Source organism: Simochromis diagramma, unplaced genomic scaffold, assembly GCF_900408965.1.
Source record: "Simochromis diagramma unplaced genomic scaffold, fSimDia1.1 OVJJ01000293.1, whole genome shotgun sequence".
Lineage (NCBI taxonomy): Eukaryota > Metazoa > Chordata > Actinopteri > Cichliformes > Cichlidae > Simochromis > Simochromis diagramma.
Window position 1 is genome coordinate 20,260,060 of NW_024386801.1, and position 19,844 is coordinate 20,279,903.

The window sequence follows — 19,844 nt, forward strand, 5'->3', positions numbered from 1 at the left end:
TCTTTTGGCAGGCTCTGGAGGAGGCAGCAGCTAACGCAGCAGAAGAAGAAAAAAGACGCCTTCAGACCCAAACTGAGCTCCAGGACCGTTACAGGAGGGACCTGGAGAGAGAGAAACTGGTCTGTCAATCCTTTTCATCTGCATGTAATGTCTATAACGTACAGTCGAGCATAGTGGTGCCAGTTGGACTTAATATCATACATGGATGTTTCCTCTGCACCATTACCACAAACCTCTGATTACTCTGCCTGACAACATCTTAATATTGTTGCGCTACACTTCATGAAGTACACTCTAGTACTGGATCTTCTGATTAAAATGCCAATTTAGAGTTATTTACTTTAATTCCTGAACAGAAAAACAATTTTAGTGGTTCCTACTTCCTACTGTTTAAGTTAATTCTGCATCTCCTCGCTGTATCTCTGCATAATTTCCGTGATGGCTGTTCATCAGTGCAATTCCACAGTTATCTGAGATATGTATTGAGACATCAGTAGTAGATATGTGCAAATGTCATCAATGGTGGCCTCCATAGTTGAAGTGCCACATTAAAATGACAGCAATATTAGCACTGCACACTCCTTGTGTAGTCTTAAGTACTACTACAGATAAAACAAAAAATAAGCAAAGTCAAACACTACCAGGTCCTGAGTTAGACCCCACCATCTGGCCGGGGCCTTTCTGTGTGGAGTTTGCATGTTCTCCCTGTGCTTGTGTGGGTTCTCTCCGGGTACTCTGGCTTCCTCCCACAGTCCAAAGACATGCAGATAGCAAGGTTCGGTTAACTGATGATTCTAAATGTGAATGTGAGTGCGAATGGTTGTCTGTCTCTCTGTGTTAGCCGTGAGACAGACTGTGACTAGACCTGTCCAGGGTGTACCTCAACTCTCACCCCATAGTAGCTGGAATAGACTCCAGCACCCCGTGACATGGATGGATGGATGGGTGGATGGGTGGATGGATGGATGGGTGGATGGATGGGTGGAGGGGCCACCAGACTGGTCAATTACTGCACTTGCTTTATATTCAGGGACATTAATCCTCAATTATCAGGCTGCAAATATATTTATAATAATGCATTTTATTTGAGGGCACCTTTCAGAAACCCAAGGTCACCTTACAAGGAATAAAAGGAACAATATATCACTGTATTATTGAGAGCATGCAATAATGGGTAAGTCGGAACAATTTTCATGCAACATTGTTTTGCTATGACATAATTCATCCATTTCAATTTGACATAAACCTGTTAAATACATAAACTGAGATTGGCTACTAAAATAAACACAAAACAGAAAAGTACTGCAGAGTCTTGAGCAGCAATTTGGAGAGACTTGAATGGATGTTGTTTGTTGCCTCACATTTAAGAATATAGTGTGTGGTTAAGAAGAGTCTGAGGCTCAGCTAACACTGATGGCGTTTTCTTTCTTACTCACAAACACTTGTTTGTAAAAGAGCCCCGTTTCACTGTGCTCGAATGCCACTGATAACATCTTGACATGCTTGCTACACAGCATGGATGTGGTGAAATGGCAGATAGAAGTTTAACTGTGGTTCTTTAGTCACAGTTCTGCTCTCGGATGTCCCACTTAGTTGATCCTAAGAGACGGCGTAATTTTGATTTGTATTTCTTACTTAATCTTATACATCATTAATATGTTACTCGGTTTAAGTTGGTTGCAACAGCACTTCGCTTAACTCCACTTTCTCTCACACTCGTCCACACCAGCTGAGCTACCCACTGAGAATAGCATGAGGTTTTTAGTGTTTGCTCAAGATCATCTCCACTATTAGCACACACAGATTGTGTGTGCTAATTCATAAACATCTGACCCCAGAGGTGTTATATGAAGCAGTGTTAATGCTAATAAGTATGTTATAATTCTTCCTACTCCATTTCAGACTTAATAATTGTAATTTCATGTCATTTAGACTCTATTTTATTTATTTTACTTTTTTGTTTTGTCTGCGCACATTTGTGTATTTACATATATATTCATATTTGTACATGTAAATGCAAGTATATGTACTTGTATATATCATTTTTTCTGTATATGTCTGAAATAAAGATACAATAACAATGAGTTGGTGAGGTACGCTGAGCTCTAAGGTGACTCTCAAATGCTTTCATTGAGGCTTTTCCCGTCAATAAGCTCCAAGTGGGATTTGGATAATACAGCAGCCTTTTGAAGGCTATTGAACAGCAATAATATTCAGTCAACAGAAAATATTTAAATTTGATCTGAGCATAAACTAAAGTGATTTACAGCCCTCCATCAGAAGGCTTTGGGACAGTGTCACAATGCACTTTAAATGCACCCACAATATCAGAAATAAACAGCAGCACTCAGGATGTAAAGACTGCTAGAATAAATATTAACTTATGAACTTACAAGGCTGATTTTTTTTTTTTTTTTTTTTTTTGTCATATTTTGCTGTTATATTTCTTTGCTGTCACCTGTTCCTCTGTCTCTGGATGTAGGCGGCCCTTTTTTTATGTGAAAGCAGTGAGAGCCTGAAATAACTGATAACTATCAGGTGTGTGTGTGTGTGTGTGTGTGTGTGTGTGTGTGTGTGTGTGTGTGTGTGTGTGTGTGTGTTTTCCTCCGATAATGTGTCTGATGGGAGTCATCAGCCCTCTTTTATGTGAACGCACTTGGAGCAGAAAGCCTGAGTTTACAGAGAGCTGATAGCAGTTGTGATAGCAGTTATCTCTGACTGAGGTTTTAGGTTGCACCTGTCTATGTCTGTTTATTTTACACGTCTAATATCAAACTCGGGTTTCCTGTGAGATGTCGATTAATCATGACAAGAGTACTTTAGATATGCGCACCTGCTGTGGCACTTTAGAGTTGGCACCAATATGCAAACTCCAACGCTTAATTCAAGTCAAGTCAGTTTAAAAAAAAAAAAAAGGTGTGTGTATGTGTATATACACGTGTGTGTGTGTGTGTATGTGTATATATGTGTGTGTGTGTGTGTGTGTGTGTGTATATAGCATGAAATCGTTACCAGTCCTCTTAAGGTGCTTTATATTGCAAAAAGACCTGTAAAGACCCGACAATGAGAAAGAAAACCCTGAAAATTAGATGATCCCCTATGAGCAAGCAGTTTGGCAACAGTGGGAAGGAAAACCTCGCTTTCAACAGGAAATAACATCCAGCAAGAGATGGGACAAAAAAAAAAACACACCGAGGAAGGGCCACAGCTTAATAATATCTAATGATTGCAGAGTGGTGTATAAACACACACGAATGGATCTTATGAGTATTAATTTTGAATTCCAGGTGAAGTATACTTCTGTGTTTCCTGGTTTTAAAGGTGCGGCAGCAGATTGAGAAAAACCTGGCTGAGAAGTCCACTGAGCTGGAGCAGTACCTGCAGAGGGTCCATGAGCTGGAAGACATGTATCGCCAACTGGAGCACGCTTTGGAAGACGAGAGGCGTGCCAGACAGGATGAGGAAATCATCCGTAAGCTGCAGACACGGTGAGTCAAAGGGTGTGCGGAGGGAGAAATGTTTGGGTTTGTATAAAGAATATTCCCTACAGAGCCTCACTCAGATCCTCTGATGAGGAAACTTAGGTCACTCGGATCTTTGTATACGTCTCCTATCTGGAAAGCATAACACTGGGATAAATATATTCATAGAAATTCTTTTTTGTTACCTTAACAGTCCAGCACTGGTGCTACCAAATTTCAGTGAAGCATGAAACTTGATATTCCTAATGAAGTGCATCACATGAACCTCTGTCCAAAGAGCTGAGTCTAAGTCTTTGTTTTCCTAATATAGGAGGCTATACACAGCCAGACTTTCAACTTCTCCTTCATACACTCGACATTTCCTCCCTCATCTTTCCTTCCTATCTGCTGATGAATACATTCCAGGTCACGTTTGAGAAGTCACCAGCGAGTATTTCCTTTAAATGTAGTCGTTGTGTTAAAAATGTCAATCAGTTCTTTAGAAGAGGACAATTTTCAGTGGCTGTTTTTTCTCTACAACCACAGTTAAATGAGTAAAGTATGCCTGAGACCTAAATGGCAGTGTTTTATAATGAAACGTATAGGTGCTTAATGAGATACAAGAAATATTAAAGACTTGCCACTGAAATTTTGAGAGAGGAGATTTGCAAGGGGCACAGTTGTGCAGCACTATATACATATGAACAGTCTCAGTGTCAAAAAATATCAACTATACAAATCATGACATCACCACAAACTCAGATCACCTTTATGGAAAATATATTTCTTAAAAAAGTTTGAACTAAATTATGTTTGTATATATTTATGTTTATTATATTTACTTGTCTAACTACACTATTGCACCACCTGCTGACACATCCGTTTACAACTGATTTATACATTAGCTTCTTCATTATTCTTTTTTTTTCTTTTTAAAACAATTATACTTTTACAGCCTGGAAATATATTTCTCTTTTATTTGTGAAAAGGTGTTTGCCTCCTGCCTGATTTTCTCTTTTTGTGTTTTTTTTTTTTTGTCACACTTAAATATTTCAGATAATCCAAACAAATTTAAATGTTAGACAAACATAATGCAAGTAAACACAAAATTAAGTTTCTAAATGAAGGTGAGCTGATTGCCCCCTAAACCGAATAACTGGTTGGAGCACCCTTAAAACTGCAACCAAACTATAAGCGGTAATGAGTCTTTTACAGCACTGTGGAGAATTTTGGTCCACTCATCTTTGCAGAATTGTTGTAATTCGGTCACACTGGAGGGTTTTCGAGCATGAACTGCCTTTTTAAGGTCATGCCACAGCATCTCAATCGGATTTAAGTCAGGACAAGGCAACTCAAAAGTCTGCATTTTGTTTTTCTTAAGACATTCAGAGGTGGACTTGCTAATGTGTTTTGGATCATTGTCCTGCTGCCAAATCCAAGTTTGTTTCAGCTTGAGGTCACAAACAGACGGCCGGACGTTCTCCTTCAGGGCGTTTTGGTAGACAGCAGGATTCATGGTTCATTTACCACAGCAAGTCTTCCAGGTCCTAAGGCAGCAAACAGACCCAGACCATCACACTACCACCACCGTGTTCTACTGTTGGCATGATGATCCTTTTCTGAAATGACACACACCTTTTTGTCTCGTCAGTCCACAGAGTATTTTCCCAAAAGTCTTGGGGATGATTAAGATGTTTTCGGGCAAAACGAGACGAGCCTTTATGTTCGTTTTGCTCAGCAGTGGTTTTTTGTCTTGAAACTCCCATGCAGGCCACTTTTGCCCAGTCTCTTTCTTAAGGTGGAGTCATGAACACTGACCTTAACTGAGGCAAGTGAGGCCTGCAGTTCTTTGGATGTTGTTTTTGGGGTTGTTTGTGACCTCTTGGATGAGTCGTCGCTGTGCTCTTGAGGTAATTTTGGTCAGCTGGGCACTCCTGGGAAGGTTCACCACTGTTCCATGTTTTCACCATTTGTGGATAATGGAATCACTTTTTTTTCCACACAGGGCCATGTAGGTTTGGATTCTTTTTCCTCTTAAGAGTAAGCGCCTTCATTTAGAAACTGCCTTTTGTGTTTACTTGTGTTATTCTTTGACATATATTTACATTTTTTGATGATCTGAAACATTAATGTCTGACAAACATACAAAAACTAGAAACTTAGGAAGGGGGCAAACACTTTGTGTGTGTGTGTGTGTGTGTGTGTGTGTGTGTGTGTGTGTGTGTACACAGTATACAGTGCACACACTGTTGATAATAGTAACTACACAGGGTCTAATATTTTTCTCAAGAAGTGTCAAATCTGTGGAAAACGCATGTACGGTCCACATACTTTGTTTATGCAGTGATCTGACCCTCCTGGGGGTAGGGCCCATGCTGAAGCCTGCCTGTAGTAAATGATATATGTACTGTGGACCAGATTACTGGAGGAGGAGGCCAAAAAGAGAGCAGAGTTGGAGCAGATCCATTTGCAGCAGAAGCAGGCCATCTCCGTCACGGTGGCTGAGAAAGAGGAACTGGAGAAGGAGCGTCTGGCCAAGGAGAGCGCCCTGCAAGCTGCAATGAAGCAGCTGGAGCAGCTGGAGCTGGAGAGGCAGGGGGCGCTGGAGCAGTATGAGGTCAGTGATGGGGGGTATAAATATGGATGCAATAGGACTAGTGTGAAAACTCCTCTGTGGAACGGAGCCGTTACCCACAAATAAATCATTAAAACAATAAAAAGGGAAAAACTCAACTTATCATCATTTCTATGAATGTTGACATTTTATGACTAAATTGTGCCTCTTGCTGTAGTTCAAAGCAGTTACTGAGCAGTCTTTGAGGTTTGCACCTAACATATGTCTTCAAAGCTGCTTTCAGTTGTCCTTCCTCATATGTAGCACACAGCAGGAGACTGTCTGCTCCACTCAAACTACAGAAGCTGCTACATGTGGTTTAGAGGTGGGGGCCACCTGCATGCAGGAGGCAGAACATGCAGCATCCACCTTGCTAGCAGTGACTGGACTATTTGCACAGCAGCTTTCCATGCAAATATGCAGACTCATCATGCGATTAGTCTGTCATTCCCAAAAGAATTCACTTTTAATCAAATACTTTGTGGAAGCCTCAGGGACACCTGTTCAGGCTTAGCCATTTAGACAAGATTTCTTTAGACAAGAGATTTAATACTAACCACTTGTGAATCAGTATGCTGATAGGTGCCATTTTTACATCTATTAAACCTCACACATGTGTTGCGTTTTCTGTTTCTCCATGTGTGAGCCAGACAGTAAAGAAGAAGCTGGAAACTGCGACCAACAACACCAAGACCTGGAAGCACAAAGTGGCTGAACATGAGGGCTTGTTACGGCTCATTCAACCAGGTAAACAGAAACCCAATGAGCATCCGCCTGGACCATGTGGTGCTTTTCTTAAGAGCTGTTTGACAGTTAAAATTCAAGTTTAAGGTTAGGGTTGGGATTATTTTTAGGTGATAGTGATATATTCAGAATATCATACATCTGTTTATTCATATAGAAAATATAAAATGAGTTGTTTTTTTTCACTATAACATAAATTCAGATTTAAAAAAAAAAAAAAAATTAAAAACGCGTTAAAAACCTAATCACAATGATAGGATTTTTAAAAATGTTGTATTATAATAAATGCCATTCTATTTCATGTAAAAACTGACCTATGATATGTTATAAGCTGTGCAGTCAATTGCAGCTGGTTATAATCAGGGGTGCACATAAGTGGTCCGCAGGTGTGCATTCGCTGTCAAAATAAAAGACGTGCACCAGATAAGAAGTTGCAACGCGTGTTTGCATACATAAGATTTTCTGGAGGAGGACAGACATTTGTTTAGAACTCTTAAAGATGTCGAAGAAGCTCCTTTAAGCAATTACTTTGGTGTTCCTCCACCTCCAAAGAAAGATCAGAAGGAGTCTGAACCGCAAAAGAAGCGCGTATTCTCGGAAAGTGGTTGCAGGAGGTGAGCTGGCTTCAAACAAATGATGAACGCACAGAGATGTGGTGCGGAATGTGCCGTGAAAATCCCACTCTAGTGGACAAAAACAGTGCCTTTTTATATGGACGCAAACGCGCGTCGCAACTTCTTATCTGGTGCGCGTCTTTTATTTTGACAGCGAATGCGCACATGCGGACCACTTATGTGCACCCCTGGTTATAATCATAGAAGTTGTCAGTACACTCTCCGTGTCTGCACCATTGCAGACGCTGAGACAACGGGACGCACAGCAGTCCTGTCATTAGTCAAGACTGAGATAAACTGTACCTAGAACCATGCATGTGGTTTGGTTGTTGCAATAGTTGGCAGCACAGCTGGTCGTAGTTGTGTGTGTCGAGTAATGGTTTTGCTCGCTGATTTACAGCAATGACTCCAGTGAGCGTGATGTTGGACAGCGCCACCTCCTCGAAGGGCATTAAATCACATGCCAGTAGAGGAAGGCATGAAAGTAGAAGGCTACACTCTGCAGGGACAGAGTGTGGATAAGAGAGAAAGGGAGAACTCTGTGGGTTTGGTAAACATTTCCTCTGTGGTCTACTCTGTAGCTGCTAATCAGACAGAGGCTATCATCTAGAGTCCTGCAACTTTTTTGCACTGCTAGCTTAATTTGAAGAAAAATGGCAGTTACACATACAATAAATCCTCAGATTTTTAGCTGAGGATCAGCTGTTGTGGTCTCTTTTTTTAAGACTTTTTTTGGGGTGGGGGTCAAACCTAAGATGTTTATTAGATGGCCTCAAAAATTTACTCCAGAATACTTTGGTGCACAGAGGAGACTCGGTGACTGCATGGAGCCTGGGTCCTGTGGGTGCAAATTAAGCTCAAATCATCACTGCTCCATTGCTGCGCTTTACTGTTGTTATGGCGAATTTGTGATGATATGCTGTGTGGTTTACGCTATAAACAGTTTTGCTGTGTGTGTGTGTGTGTGTGTTTGCCATGCAGCAATGTTTTTTCTGTTTCTGTTTCTTGCTCAGGTGCCAAGGGGCAGCAGAATATCACAAACTGGGGCCCTGCAGCCTTTTCTGAAGCAGAGCTCAGTCTGAGGGAGAAACAATGGCAGGAGACGAAGAACCAGGCAACTTAAGCTCAGTAAAGCTGTTGTAAACCATTATCATAACCTTAAACATGTTTAACTAACAAGGGAAAGATGAGACAGGCATGCTGGGATGTACTGGAACGTCTCTGATGAAGCGTATCATTGCCGGGATGAAAAGGCATTTTATAATAAGGTGGCATTAACTAATCAATAAATCTCACGTTACCCTGTAGGAAGCACAGATAGAACTGATAAACTTGGCTCTATGTTAGTGTTGGCCACCATTGATTATCTCTAAAACCACCAACAAGAAAAAGTCACCTCATAATTTAGGGAACGGGATTTAAAATGATAATTATTGCAAAATAACTTTTCCTCAGTAGAAATATGAGAGATAATCAGCACAAAATCAATAGAAGGCATTCGGTTTATATTTTTACACACAACGTGACAGTGACAATGGGAGTAGTGCCAAACCGAACCAGTGACTATGACAACAAACGCGGACCACGGCTCAAAAGACGAAGACGTTGTTGAACAGAGGGATCCAAAGAATTCGGTATTGTGGAGATTTGTAGCTGTCCAACATAGGAGTGGAATATCATACACTGCACATACGTGCCTTTATGTGAAAGCGTGTTTCAACAAAGCCACGTAACACCACAAAATTGTTTTTGCCGTCCTTGCAAAGTGCAAAACTGACAGTTTCTCTGCAAGATTTTACAGTGTACATTTTATTGTAAAAGAAATGATGGCAGTAAGGACAGTGGCTGATTAAAGTAACTGACCCTCCTTAGCAACTCCCTCGCCGTAAGCGTTTCTCTCAGATAAGTGCAGGCACGTGTCAGACATGCGATCCACACGAGTGCAGTTTTACCAAAATGTCAGCAAAACCCACATCAAACCACAGATGTCCACAGATTATGTGTAATGGTGAGAAATGTCACAGGGAAAAAGTATTGAACACATGAAGAAAGCGAGGCGCAAAAAGGAATGGAAAGTCATGACACCAGCTGAAATCTATCAGTAATTAGAAAATAATCCTGACGCTTAGTGCAAATTAATGTCAGCTGGTTCAGTCCAAACCAACAGCTTATAAAAAGGTGACTCATTACCAATGTGTCACAGAAGAGACTTCTCATGATGGGTAAGACTAATGAGCTCTCTCAAGACCTTCACAACCTTATTGTTGGAAAGCATGCTGATGGCACCAGTTACAGAATTTCTAAAATACTGAAGATTCCATTGAGCACTGTTGGGGCCATAATCCAGAGGTGAAAAGAACATTTTTCACCATAAGCCGACCACAACCAGGTGCTCCCCGCAAGATTTCAGACAGAGGAGTGGAAAGAATTGTCAGAGTTGTCCCAGAGCCAAGGAGCACTTGTGGAGAGCTACAGAAAGACCTGGAATCAGCAGAAGGCACTGCACATCACCCCCAAAACACCATACCAACAGTGAAGGTTGGAGGTGGGATCATCATGTGTGGGGCTGTTTTTCAGCATACAGCACCGGCACACTTCATATTATTGAAAGAAGGATGAATTGAAAAATGTACTGAGACATTCCTGATATAAATTTGCTGCCATCTACCAGGATGATGACGATGAAACGCTTCAGCAAGATGATGTTCCCAAACACACAGCCAAGGAAACTCTCGATTGGTTTCAGCGAAAGAAAATACAGCTGTAAGAATGGCTCAGCCAATCATCTGACCTGAATCCAACTGGAAATGTATGGAAGGAACCAAATTTCAGAGTTTATAGAAGAGAGGTGTGGAATCAGGAGTTGATGTTTGTGTGGAAGACTGGGCCAAAATCACACATGAGCAATTTTGAAGCGGTTGTCACCAACACAGGCTTTTGTACCAAGTATTAAATGACTCAATATCAAATGTATAAATTATTAAATTATATAAATTAATTATTAATTATATAAATTAATTAAAAAAATTGTTCAATACTTTTCCACTGTGTCATTTGGCTTGGATGGGTTGTTACAGGCATCTGGAGATTTCGTGTCAATGGGACCTTTAGAGATAATTGGTGATGTGTTCCATACTTTACCTGCTGTATACAGAATGTTTGTTGGGTTTTTGCCTATAAATCTTTCTTGCAGTTATTTGCAAACCATTTAAAACTGTAAGAATCGGCAGGATCCTTGTGATTTCATTTTTTTTATCAATATCTACATTATTGTTTCTTGAACTGACCATAACCGTAACTTAGTTTTCCATTTTGTGTTCATGTGTAACACATCTGGCATTTGTACGATGATTGTGGAAGGTGACTTTGAGCTGTATGATCTCCTGTAGGACCAATGGGAACCTTACCAGTTACCTTTATACAAAGTTAATAAAGAGTGGAGTACTTAGAAGTTAACAGTGGTCAGTGCCTGCTGTCTGTAAAGGCAGACCATAGTCAAAATAGACCTGAGCTAACAATATACATGATTTGAAATTGGTTTTAAGACATTCAGCTTTATTAAAAACACAAAAAAGAAAACTGTTCTGTTTTAACAGGTTTCATGGATGGAGAACTGTAAAGTAATATGGCCATTTCAGGCAGCTAATCTCTGTTTTTGGTTTGACTCTAGGAAAAACAAACTATTCATGTAAAACTTGTTTTTGGTCAAATATGGTCCCCCGGTATAATTTTTTTTTTTTTTTCCTTTCCTGAATCTCTGCAATGGAGGTGGAGAGTATAAATTTAGCATGACCCACAAAAACACAATAACCTCATTAACAGGAAATACACAAGGATGAAACACAATGAAACTAGCCTTTAAGCCACGAGTATAAACAATGTGCACACCAGTGCTTTGCACCGTTTTTCTTCTTCCAGTTTGTCTCGACTGTGTCCATGATATGCACTACTTTTGATCAGAGTCTGACCCGTCTAACAAGAATTAGCCAAAGTGTATTTTAGGTTCTTTGTTTTAATCCTTTTAAAGAAGCAGAAACTACTAAAACTGCTAAAAACTACTCTACAAACTAGTCTCCTTAAGATCATTTTTACATTGAAATGTAAGTGTTTGTACATATTTGGTCAGCTTTATGTTTTAACAATGTTACCTTCAAAAGAATGTAAACTATCATGTACAATTCACTAAATGTTTTATCGTCAAAGAGCTGTTTTCAATACTTTGTTTCATCAAGATTTCTAAGTGACTCTGGAACATTTCTTGTTCTGTCCTGAATATTGTTAGCAGGATTATTTTACTGAAGTCTAACTCCCAGCACAGATGCTAACGGCAGGAAGTTTGTTATTTTAGAACAACCAGTGACTTTGATACTGTAAAAATTCAAAAGTGTGGTGTTTTTTTTTTTTTTTGTTTTTGTTTTTTTTTTTAAATATATATATGTAAAAAGCTCGAAACTGAACCATATAATAAATCACATCTTGAATAACTGACTTTTTTTTTTTTCTAACACCGTAGAAGAGTTACAACGATCCATTTAACAAGCTTCTTCCACTTATCGAATTCGGGGATGGGGCTCTTGCTCTCAGCAAGGCAGACGAGGTGTATCTGCTAATCTACAGGTAACATTAGACGGACAGATATTTGACCTAAAAGCATTTAAATAAGGTAATGTGCTATTTATCCTAAGGTGAGAAGTGGGAGCATCTAAACATGAAAGACTATAACAAAATGACTTAAACAGGTAAAAATAAATAAATATATAGCTCAATTTAAAAAAAAAAAAAAAACCAAACAAAAAAAAAAAAAAGTCTCAATCCTCCTACTCCTGCTTTTATCTCTCAAACTCCAGATTCACATTTTTTCCATAAAACTTTGGTTTACTTTGACACATCTCTCTCTGGCCAGTCAGAAATGAATCTGTGTATGAAAGAGGTCAGCTGACTTCCAGTTTGTTTGTGCATTAAGAAATGTTGTGGGGAAAAAAGACATTTGAGCGATTCAAATTAAATATTAAAACAAATTCAAATATGAAATATCCAAATTCATGTTATATTTGCACACATTTCCTCAGCCTGTACATACTTATAGATATAGAATATTCATAACATACTTCATACCGTGTACATTATAACATACCATAATAGACCCATTTCTGTAATATACTTGCATATCTATATTGTTGCTAATATATATTGTAATATATCTATATCATGGCTAAAGCACTTCTGGATGGATGCAAACTGCATTTCGTTGCCCTGTACCTGTGCATGTGCAATGACAATAAAGTTGAATTCTATTCTATTCTACCCTATTAGCCAGTTTATAAAGTAATAACTGTTTTAACCTTGAGTGATCACCAGAGGGCGCTACAGTGTCATAAAATGTGTGCTGTGAGTTTATAAAGCAGCAAAACGGTAAAACGTTAACTGGAGCTCATCTGGGGACAGGATGGTGACAAATGTTGACTTCATTTCTGTGACTTCACTGTCTAAACCTTTAGTTTTATAAAAAATAAAGCTCATCACTGTCTCATGTCTCCTGTCTGGTTGTTATAATACAGACAAGATCATAGATACTGCATTTTTCTACAGTTATGTAACAGAAATGACATTAATTAAATTGCCATCCTCGCATTGTATTATTGAGTAATGAGCAACTTACTTAATATGAGGTCCAGAGCATACAGGGAGATAACATTAGTCAAATATGAGCCAAATATAAAGACGATGATAATATTTGGAAAAACCAGATGCAAGACGAGAACAGCAAGAATTATGGAAATTTATTTGTATTATTTTAAATGTATCTTTTCGGATTAATCGTTTCAGTGTTGTTATGTAATAATTTAGTAGTACTATATTTCTATGTTCCATTGAATCATTGTGATTTAGACATCTGGCTGTTGTTTCAGTGTACCAAAAAGGAATCTGAAAGTACATCTGACATTCTTCGAGTTTCTCTGGGTTTGTTCCAGGAAGTTTCAAAAAACCAAACAAAAAAGCAAAACTTTCAAATGTTCCAGTTCCAAAACAACTGATTAGAGTTGATTTAATCCCAGATTTGTTCAGAGTTAAACGAATGCTTTGTGAATGGAAAATAAGGCATCATTATTTAAGACTCTGACACTATGATTCAACATAGCAGTGGGTAAATAAAGAACATCTTATTCCAGTGGAAGCAGAATGTGACCGTGCACATTTATTTTCATCTCACGCAGCAACAGGAGCAATGAATGGCTTGAAATGGAGCACGGAAAAGAGTCAATAAACAAGCATCGCACAGTGTTTATGCTGCAGTTCACTCATTCACAGCGGCTCAGGTAAAGCTGAGTTCATATTTCGGCCATCTGCACTATATTTTAAACGTTTTCTTCAAGATCGCTGAAATTTTAAAGCAGCAAAGTTAAACCACCATGAATTATGGAATGTTAAGAATATATGCAGCCTATATTTAAAAGCTTACTTTAAATCTTTAAAGCTGCACTACAAACATCCTCAATCAGAATTACACATAATTCCATGTATGCTGTATTATGCTGTGCTGAAGTTAAATGTTTGAATATCTTGAAATTACAGATTTATTTAAACCAAACATGACAGAACAGATTAGACCGACATGGTAATTGTATCATATAAATAAGGTAGACATGAATGCATAATGACTGTTGGCCAATTAAAAGTATGACATTGTATTTTTTTTTTTTGATGACACATTATTGACATAATGGCTAATTAAAAATTGAATGGTTAGTAAAAGTAATGATAAACTTTACCCAAGCAACATTATAATGTCTTGGTGCATGCTCAACCATCCAGGTAAGGAAATCCCAAAAAGTTAACTCTGTTCATCTGGACGTAGCATAAAATATGGAAATCCCGATGAAAGCAATGACTTCATTATCGAGGCTGAAGCTCTCCTCACCTTGATGTCCAACTCGTATTTGTTTAATTCAGTTAAATTGTATTTATATAGAGCCAAATTACCACAGTGGTTGCATCAAGGCGCTTTATATTGTGAGGTAAAGACCCTACAATAATACAAAGAAGACCCCAGGAGTCACCGGACCCACTGTGTGCAAGGACTTGGCGACAGTGGGGAGGAAAAACTCCCTTTTAAAAGGAGAAACCAGGCTCAGGGAGGAGCAGCTGCCATTACTGGTTGGGGGGGGTGAAGGGAAAAGAATTCACTTCTGTCTGTCACAATATTTAATTAATCCTAAAACGTCTCAAATGAGGACATAACCAATGGAAACTACGACTTTAAACTGTAATCTTCCCTTTATTTTGATCAGTTTAATATATAAACAGCCATCTTTCTGTACAGTGTTTTTATAAGCTTACATTACAAAGTGTTTTAGTCAGGGTGGCAGCTTTATAATGGGAAACTTTTTGCTACCTTAACATAATTTTCATTATTTCCAAAAAATAGAATATTTTTCATGATGATCTGCATCACTTTGCAGCACCATTTTCAACCTTTCCTTTCCTTTATTAAAGGATGGTCCAGTGTATCCTGTTTTAAAGGAAGTATTTGAGGACACTCTGAAGTATCTTTCCTTAGTATTACTGTGCTTTCTAGTGTTAAGGGTTCAATATTGAGGAAGGGTACAAGAGGTGATCGAAGAATAACCACACTGATCCGGCCGGGTGAAGTCAAACGATGATTTTAATACACACGTGGGAAGATCACCACAGACAGCAATTGATCTTCGACTTAATCAAAGCATAAACAGATATTTTATATCACCTGGGCTTAAATTTAATGACGCCCCTTCAACGTCACAGATACATTTTATACATAGATCAGATCAAAACCACAATGACTTTTAACACAATTTAAAAAGAACGCCGCCGTCGTCTTCATAACAGGTACATCCTGTTACTGCCGGATGCTCGCTTGTCATCCAGACACATCAGCAGCAGTTCTGCGACAAACTGCTCCTTTTGCAACCCCAAGCAAAACATGATTAAACTTTCACCTATAAATGATTCTCTCTAACTGAGTGTGTGTGTGTGTGTGTGTGTTAACCACAATTGCACCCTACTTCACCTCGCCGACTAGCTCCTGACCTCTCACCAGACAGAGAGACAGAAGCCACTCTCATATATGTACTAACCTGAACTGAAACTATGTATATATCATTTACTAAATAAATGTTTTAATCAAGCACCTCTACTAAAAGCTTAATACAAAAATATGAACTTATATCAGGTTATTTTTATTATCATTTATAAGTGTTTTGTAAGCATGTATTGCAATTTCTTCTATGTTCTAGTTTCCCTCAGCATGTATCACCTGGACAGTCACGCCAGTGAAGCTTAAGACCCTTAATGAACCGAACATCAACTCAAAAATAAGCACAGATATGCAATGTGTATAACATAATCATAACTGCATCTGAAATACAAAGTTAATATGATAACAGTATGCATAAACATCTTAAGGCCATCTTAAAGCTATCTGTTACATTGTTAAAGCAATGATCATACTGCAGATCATATTATGCTGGTAAAATACTTTTGTTCATCCCCACACTAGGTTCCTGAGTGACGTGACCTGGAAATGTTTGCTTGGCGGCAATAATAAGCAAAATCTTCTACTTGACCGCAACCTTGATCTGTAGTTAGTCTGCAGCTCACTAATTTTTTCCTCTGTTGCAATCAACCTAGAGTGTCTAATATGATTCAGAGGAATGTGACTGACAGTGTAAGTAAACACTGTTCAAAACAGACTAGATTGTAAAGTCTCCACTTTTAGATCACCCCTGCCCCCACACACTCCCCCAGCTTCTCCCCGTATGATCCCCTGCTAAGTTAATTCGCTCCATCCTCTCTCCGTATCGTGCAATAGCCGTTAATTTGAGTGAGACGGGGCAGACCAAACAAACACACACAAAATGCGTTCCCAAATCTGTGGTCCAGATGCGCTCGGCACGTACCACAGCTGCACTAACATTGCTTTTCTGCAACAACATGGCCTGTCAATAACGTCAAATACTGCACCGGACGCACCCCCACCCCCAGAAACGTCTGTATCCCATCATCATCCTTTCCTTTTAAACATCCTCACATTCATCAGCTTGGGGTTATGAGGCTTGTGGCACGTGTGCCGCATTCCTGGGAGGTGATGCGAAACAGAAATGCATTAAATTCCAGATCTGGAATCCATCGCAGGGGGTGTACATGAGCGTGTGTGTAAATATGTCTGTGTATGAAGGGGTGTAGGGTAAAGTGGTTAACAGGTCTCATTGCCCTCTTGAGTATGAGAACATCAGAGTGTCTGAAATGTCTGAGGAATTCAAAATATACAGCATTTGAAGGTTTTAGGAATTCTGGGCATTTACAGCAAATGGGGCTCTCGCAAACCCCCTGGAGCCTGCGGAGGTTTGCGGAGCAGAAGCGTGCTGTTGGGACTGTAAAATAAAATGTCTGCAGAACATTCACTTTCTATCACAGTATCGCATGTGACTTTTCATGGACCCCAGGGGTGTGATGTGAGAGTATTAAGAGTTCAGGAAAGCATCTGGTGAGAGAGTAGACAAAAATAGCATATCGCAGCATCTTCACATTGTAGATCTCGAACGGATGATTAAAAGGTCCCCAGAGAATTCCTGTAAGGGTTGACTATGCAAGCAGATGTCCTCCCCTGCCTCATAAAAATGAAAAACACCAAAAGTGGGTCCAGAAGAGTGAGGAATTAACAACGGCATTCCACTTCACAACAACTACAATAACTATTACTATTAAAAGGCTGTCTTTGCCTCCCTTTGAGGCTTCACCTTCGACCTCATTTCACCTGCATGTCAACTTTCTTTTCCAACAGCGCGTTTTTTATCCCGCCGCATCGCCCTCCTGATATTTCACAACATTAGATTTCAGTTGGATTTGTGTAATGTGGGACTTTTAGGTTTCGTGAGGTTCAAGGATGCGAGGATTTGGAATCTGGGACAAAGGATCTGGCTCCAATCAGAGCATCAGACTGAGGTTGACTCTGCACCCACAGGAAGGCCAAACCCGAGGCCGCAGAGGAGAACTCAAACCCATCTTTCTCAATTGTTCATACTAGATAAAAATATCTCCTGGCAATGCAAAGAGCCAAGCTAAAGGTGAGCCTTGTGCCACTCTGACCTCGAATTTGTGTTTTTACCAACATAGGTCAAAAGTTACTCGTAATACATGCAAGAGTTCATGAACCAGTCAGCTTGCCTCCTGTAAATATTATGCAAATGGACATACAGATGAATACAGGTGTTTAAGCTGCACACCTGACACGAATACCAGCACTCAAATGCATGTACTTCCTGCCTGCAAACACGGAGGACACAAATGCAGCAAGCATGCAATTGTACCTAAATGTGCTACAGATAAGAAGAAGAAAAAACACCCACGCACGCACGCACAGGCAAATTTTTAATTCAACTCAGTCAGAGGAAAACTATGACAGGGAAGCAGTGAGAAGTGACTGCTTGGCTGAGTGGTCCAACTCCATCGATGAGGAATGCTTTACGTGACAAGACCGCAAGACTTCAAAAGTCAGCATCTCATCTTCTTCCTCCCCCATGAACACAAAAGAATGTGTGGCAAGGCGCAAATATAAAACACAAGTGTTCCTGTTAAGAAAAAACCTACAACCCCCATGGACTGCACTGCACTCGTTCCAGCACATGAAGTTATTTCTTTTTTCCGTTGAAACCGTCTGACTTTTTATGACTAAGCCAAGTTTGGAGTTGGCCTCCAACCAGAGCATTGTTTACCAGCATCTGACTTAATTACAGCTTTATGAAATCATGCTAAAAATATCCAAGAGCAGCAGGCTCGAAGAAAAGAAGTCAACGAGTCAGCAGAGCTCTCCTTTACCAGGTGAAAGTCGTGCATGCGTGTGCGTCGGGGGTGGGGTTACCTGCACAGTACTGTCAGCATTTCTTTATTGATGACACACCCTTCCTCCAGGGTCATGAAGGTAAACATAGGGCTGCTATTTCAGACTGGAGAGGAGCAGAAGCTGCTTTGTCCTCACACCCAAAAAGAAAAAAAGAAACCACAACAGGAGAGCATGGCACTTAATCTTAACTTCTCAGGCTTTGAATGTGGAGCTCTGCCTCCAGCATCCTCACTGGCAGTTTATGTTGAACAAACGTTTGAGTAAATGTGACCTCCTCTCAAAAAAGATGCCATGTTTGTGCACATTTTTAATGAGCAATGATGAGGAAGCTGCTTTGAATGTGTAACAGTTACTTGACATTGAATGCTGTTCAACTACATCGAAGCTAGCTGAGGAAAAAGTAGGTTTTAAATTTTTGAAATTGACAGTGTACGGTGATGTGAAGGTACAAAATCTTAACATACAAACGTTTTTTTTAAAAGCCACTGAGTTGTGTTTATTTCAACGATGGCTCATTTATTCAGAGGTCATCCAGAAAAATATAATGAACTACTTTGTTCTGGATAAAATGTAGAAAAGTCAGCTCAGCTACTGAATATAATGGCCACCAGTTTCAGCTTGCATAGCTCACAGGTAAAAGCTCGAGTCATGCAGAACAAGTCAGTGTTGTGTATTTGCATAAGGCTGTGGCGATGCTCATCCACGATGACAATGCTGCTGATTGAGCACCACCCTGCACTACACAAGGGTCCAGTGTGTTGCTTGTGCTGGCCTGATGAGTGCTTTGCCCAGTCGTTCACAGCCATCAGGATGAAAGAATAAAGAGAAAAAGGGTTCAGCTTAGAAGGAGAAGGGTACTTTTTGGGTTCAGGTATAATCCAAAAATAATTTAAGTTAGTGTGCAGATAGTTAACTACATAGAAAAGGATTAAACTTATGTAAGCAAAATATATGAATATTATTACCTCCACCGAGGAGGTTGTGTTTTTTGTAGTATTTGCATGAATGTATGTCACTTTGTCAATCTGTAAACATGAATTTTAAAAAAACCTTGTAGGGGTGTAGAGTGGGGTCATGTTAACAGTCCATTATAATTTGCTTTACATCCACCAAGGTCTTTAAAGTCAACTGAATCATTTATTGGCTGAAAAATGACAAACAGCCTTTTAACTATGATTCTTACAACTGTGGTTTGTATAGTCGACATATATAAAGTACTGCATAAAGATTTAAAATATCAAATATGGGTATAAAATATCAAATTTCACATTTGACCTCTGACCTCTCCTTCAAAGTCTTTTTTTTAAGGTACTTTTTGAGTATAGTTGATGAATTTGATTATAGCTTTGTTATGCACATTACAATAACAGGTTATAACCTTCTAAGATTTTCAGTACATGTACTATGTTCCTGAATAAGTTCTTTTTTGGGAAGAAAATAAAAATGTGTCATATTATTATTAATTATCAGAAACTATGCGTTAAAAAAAACACCTACTCACAATCGTTCCTCCACTAAATATCCTATGTTAT

General features: G+C 39.3%; 1 protein-coding gene and 1 long non-coding RNA gene across 2 annotated transcripts in view; both read left to right on the top strand.

Annotated features, from left to right (window-relative positions):
- swap70b (switching B cell complex subunit SWAP70b) overlaps positions 1–11,837 on the top strand; it is a 34,436-nt gene extending 22,599 nt beyond the window's left edge. The window contains exons 8-12 of the mRNA XM_040026460.1: positions 12–119; positions 3,322–3,488; positions 5,880–6,078; positions 6,726–6,822; positions 8,447–11,837. Coding sequence (XP_039882394.1) covers positions 12–119; positions 3,322–3,488; positions 5,880–6,078; positions 6,726–6,822; positions 8,447–8,556 — 681 coding nt within the window. The 3' untranslated portion in view covers positions 8,557–11,837. The remainder of the gene's footprint in view (positions 1–11; positions 120–3,321; positions 3,489–5,879; positions 6,079–6,725; positions 6,823–8,446) is intronic.
- LOC120730222 lies at positions 126–2,892 on the top strand. Its single transcript, XR_005695072.1, has 2 exons — positions 126–953; positions 988–2,892. It is a non-coding gene; the product is annotated as an uncharacterized LOC120730222 (long non-coding RNA).
- Positions 11,838–19,844: the final 8,007 nt, after the last annotated feature.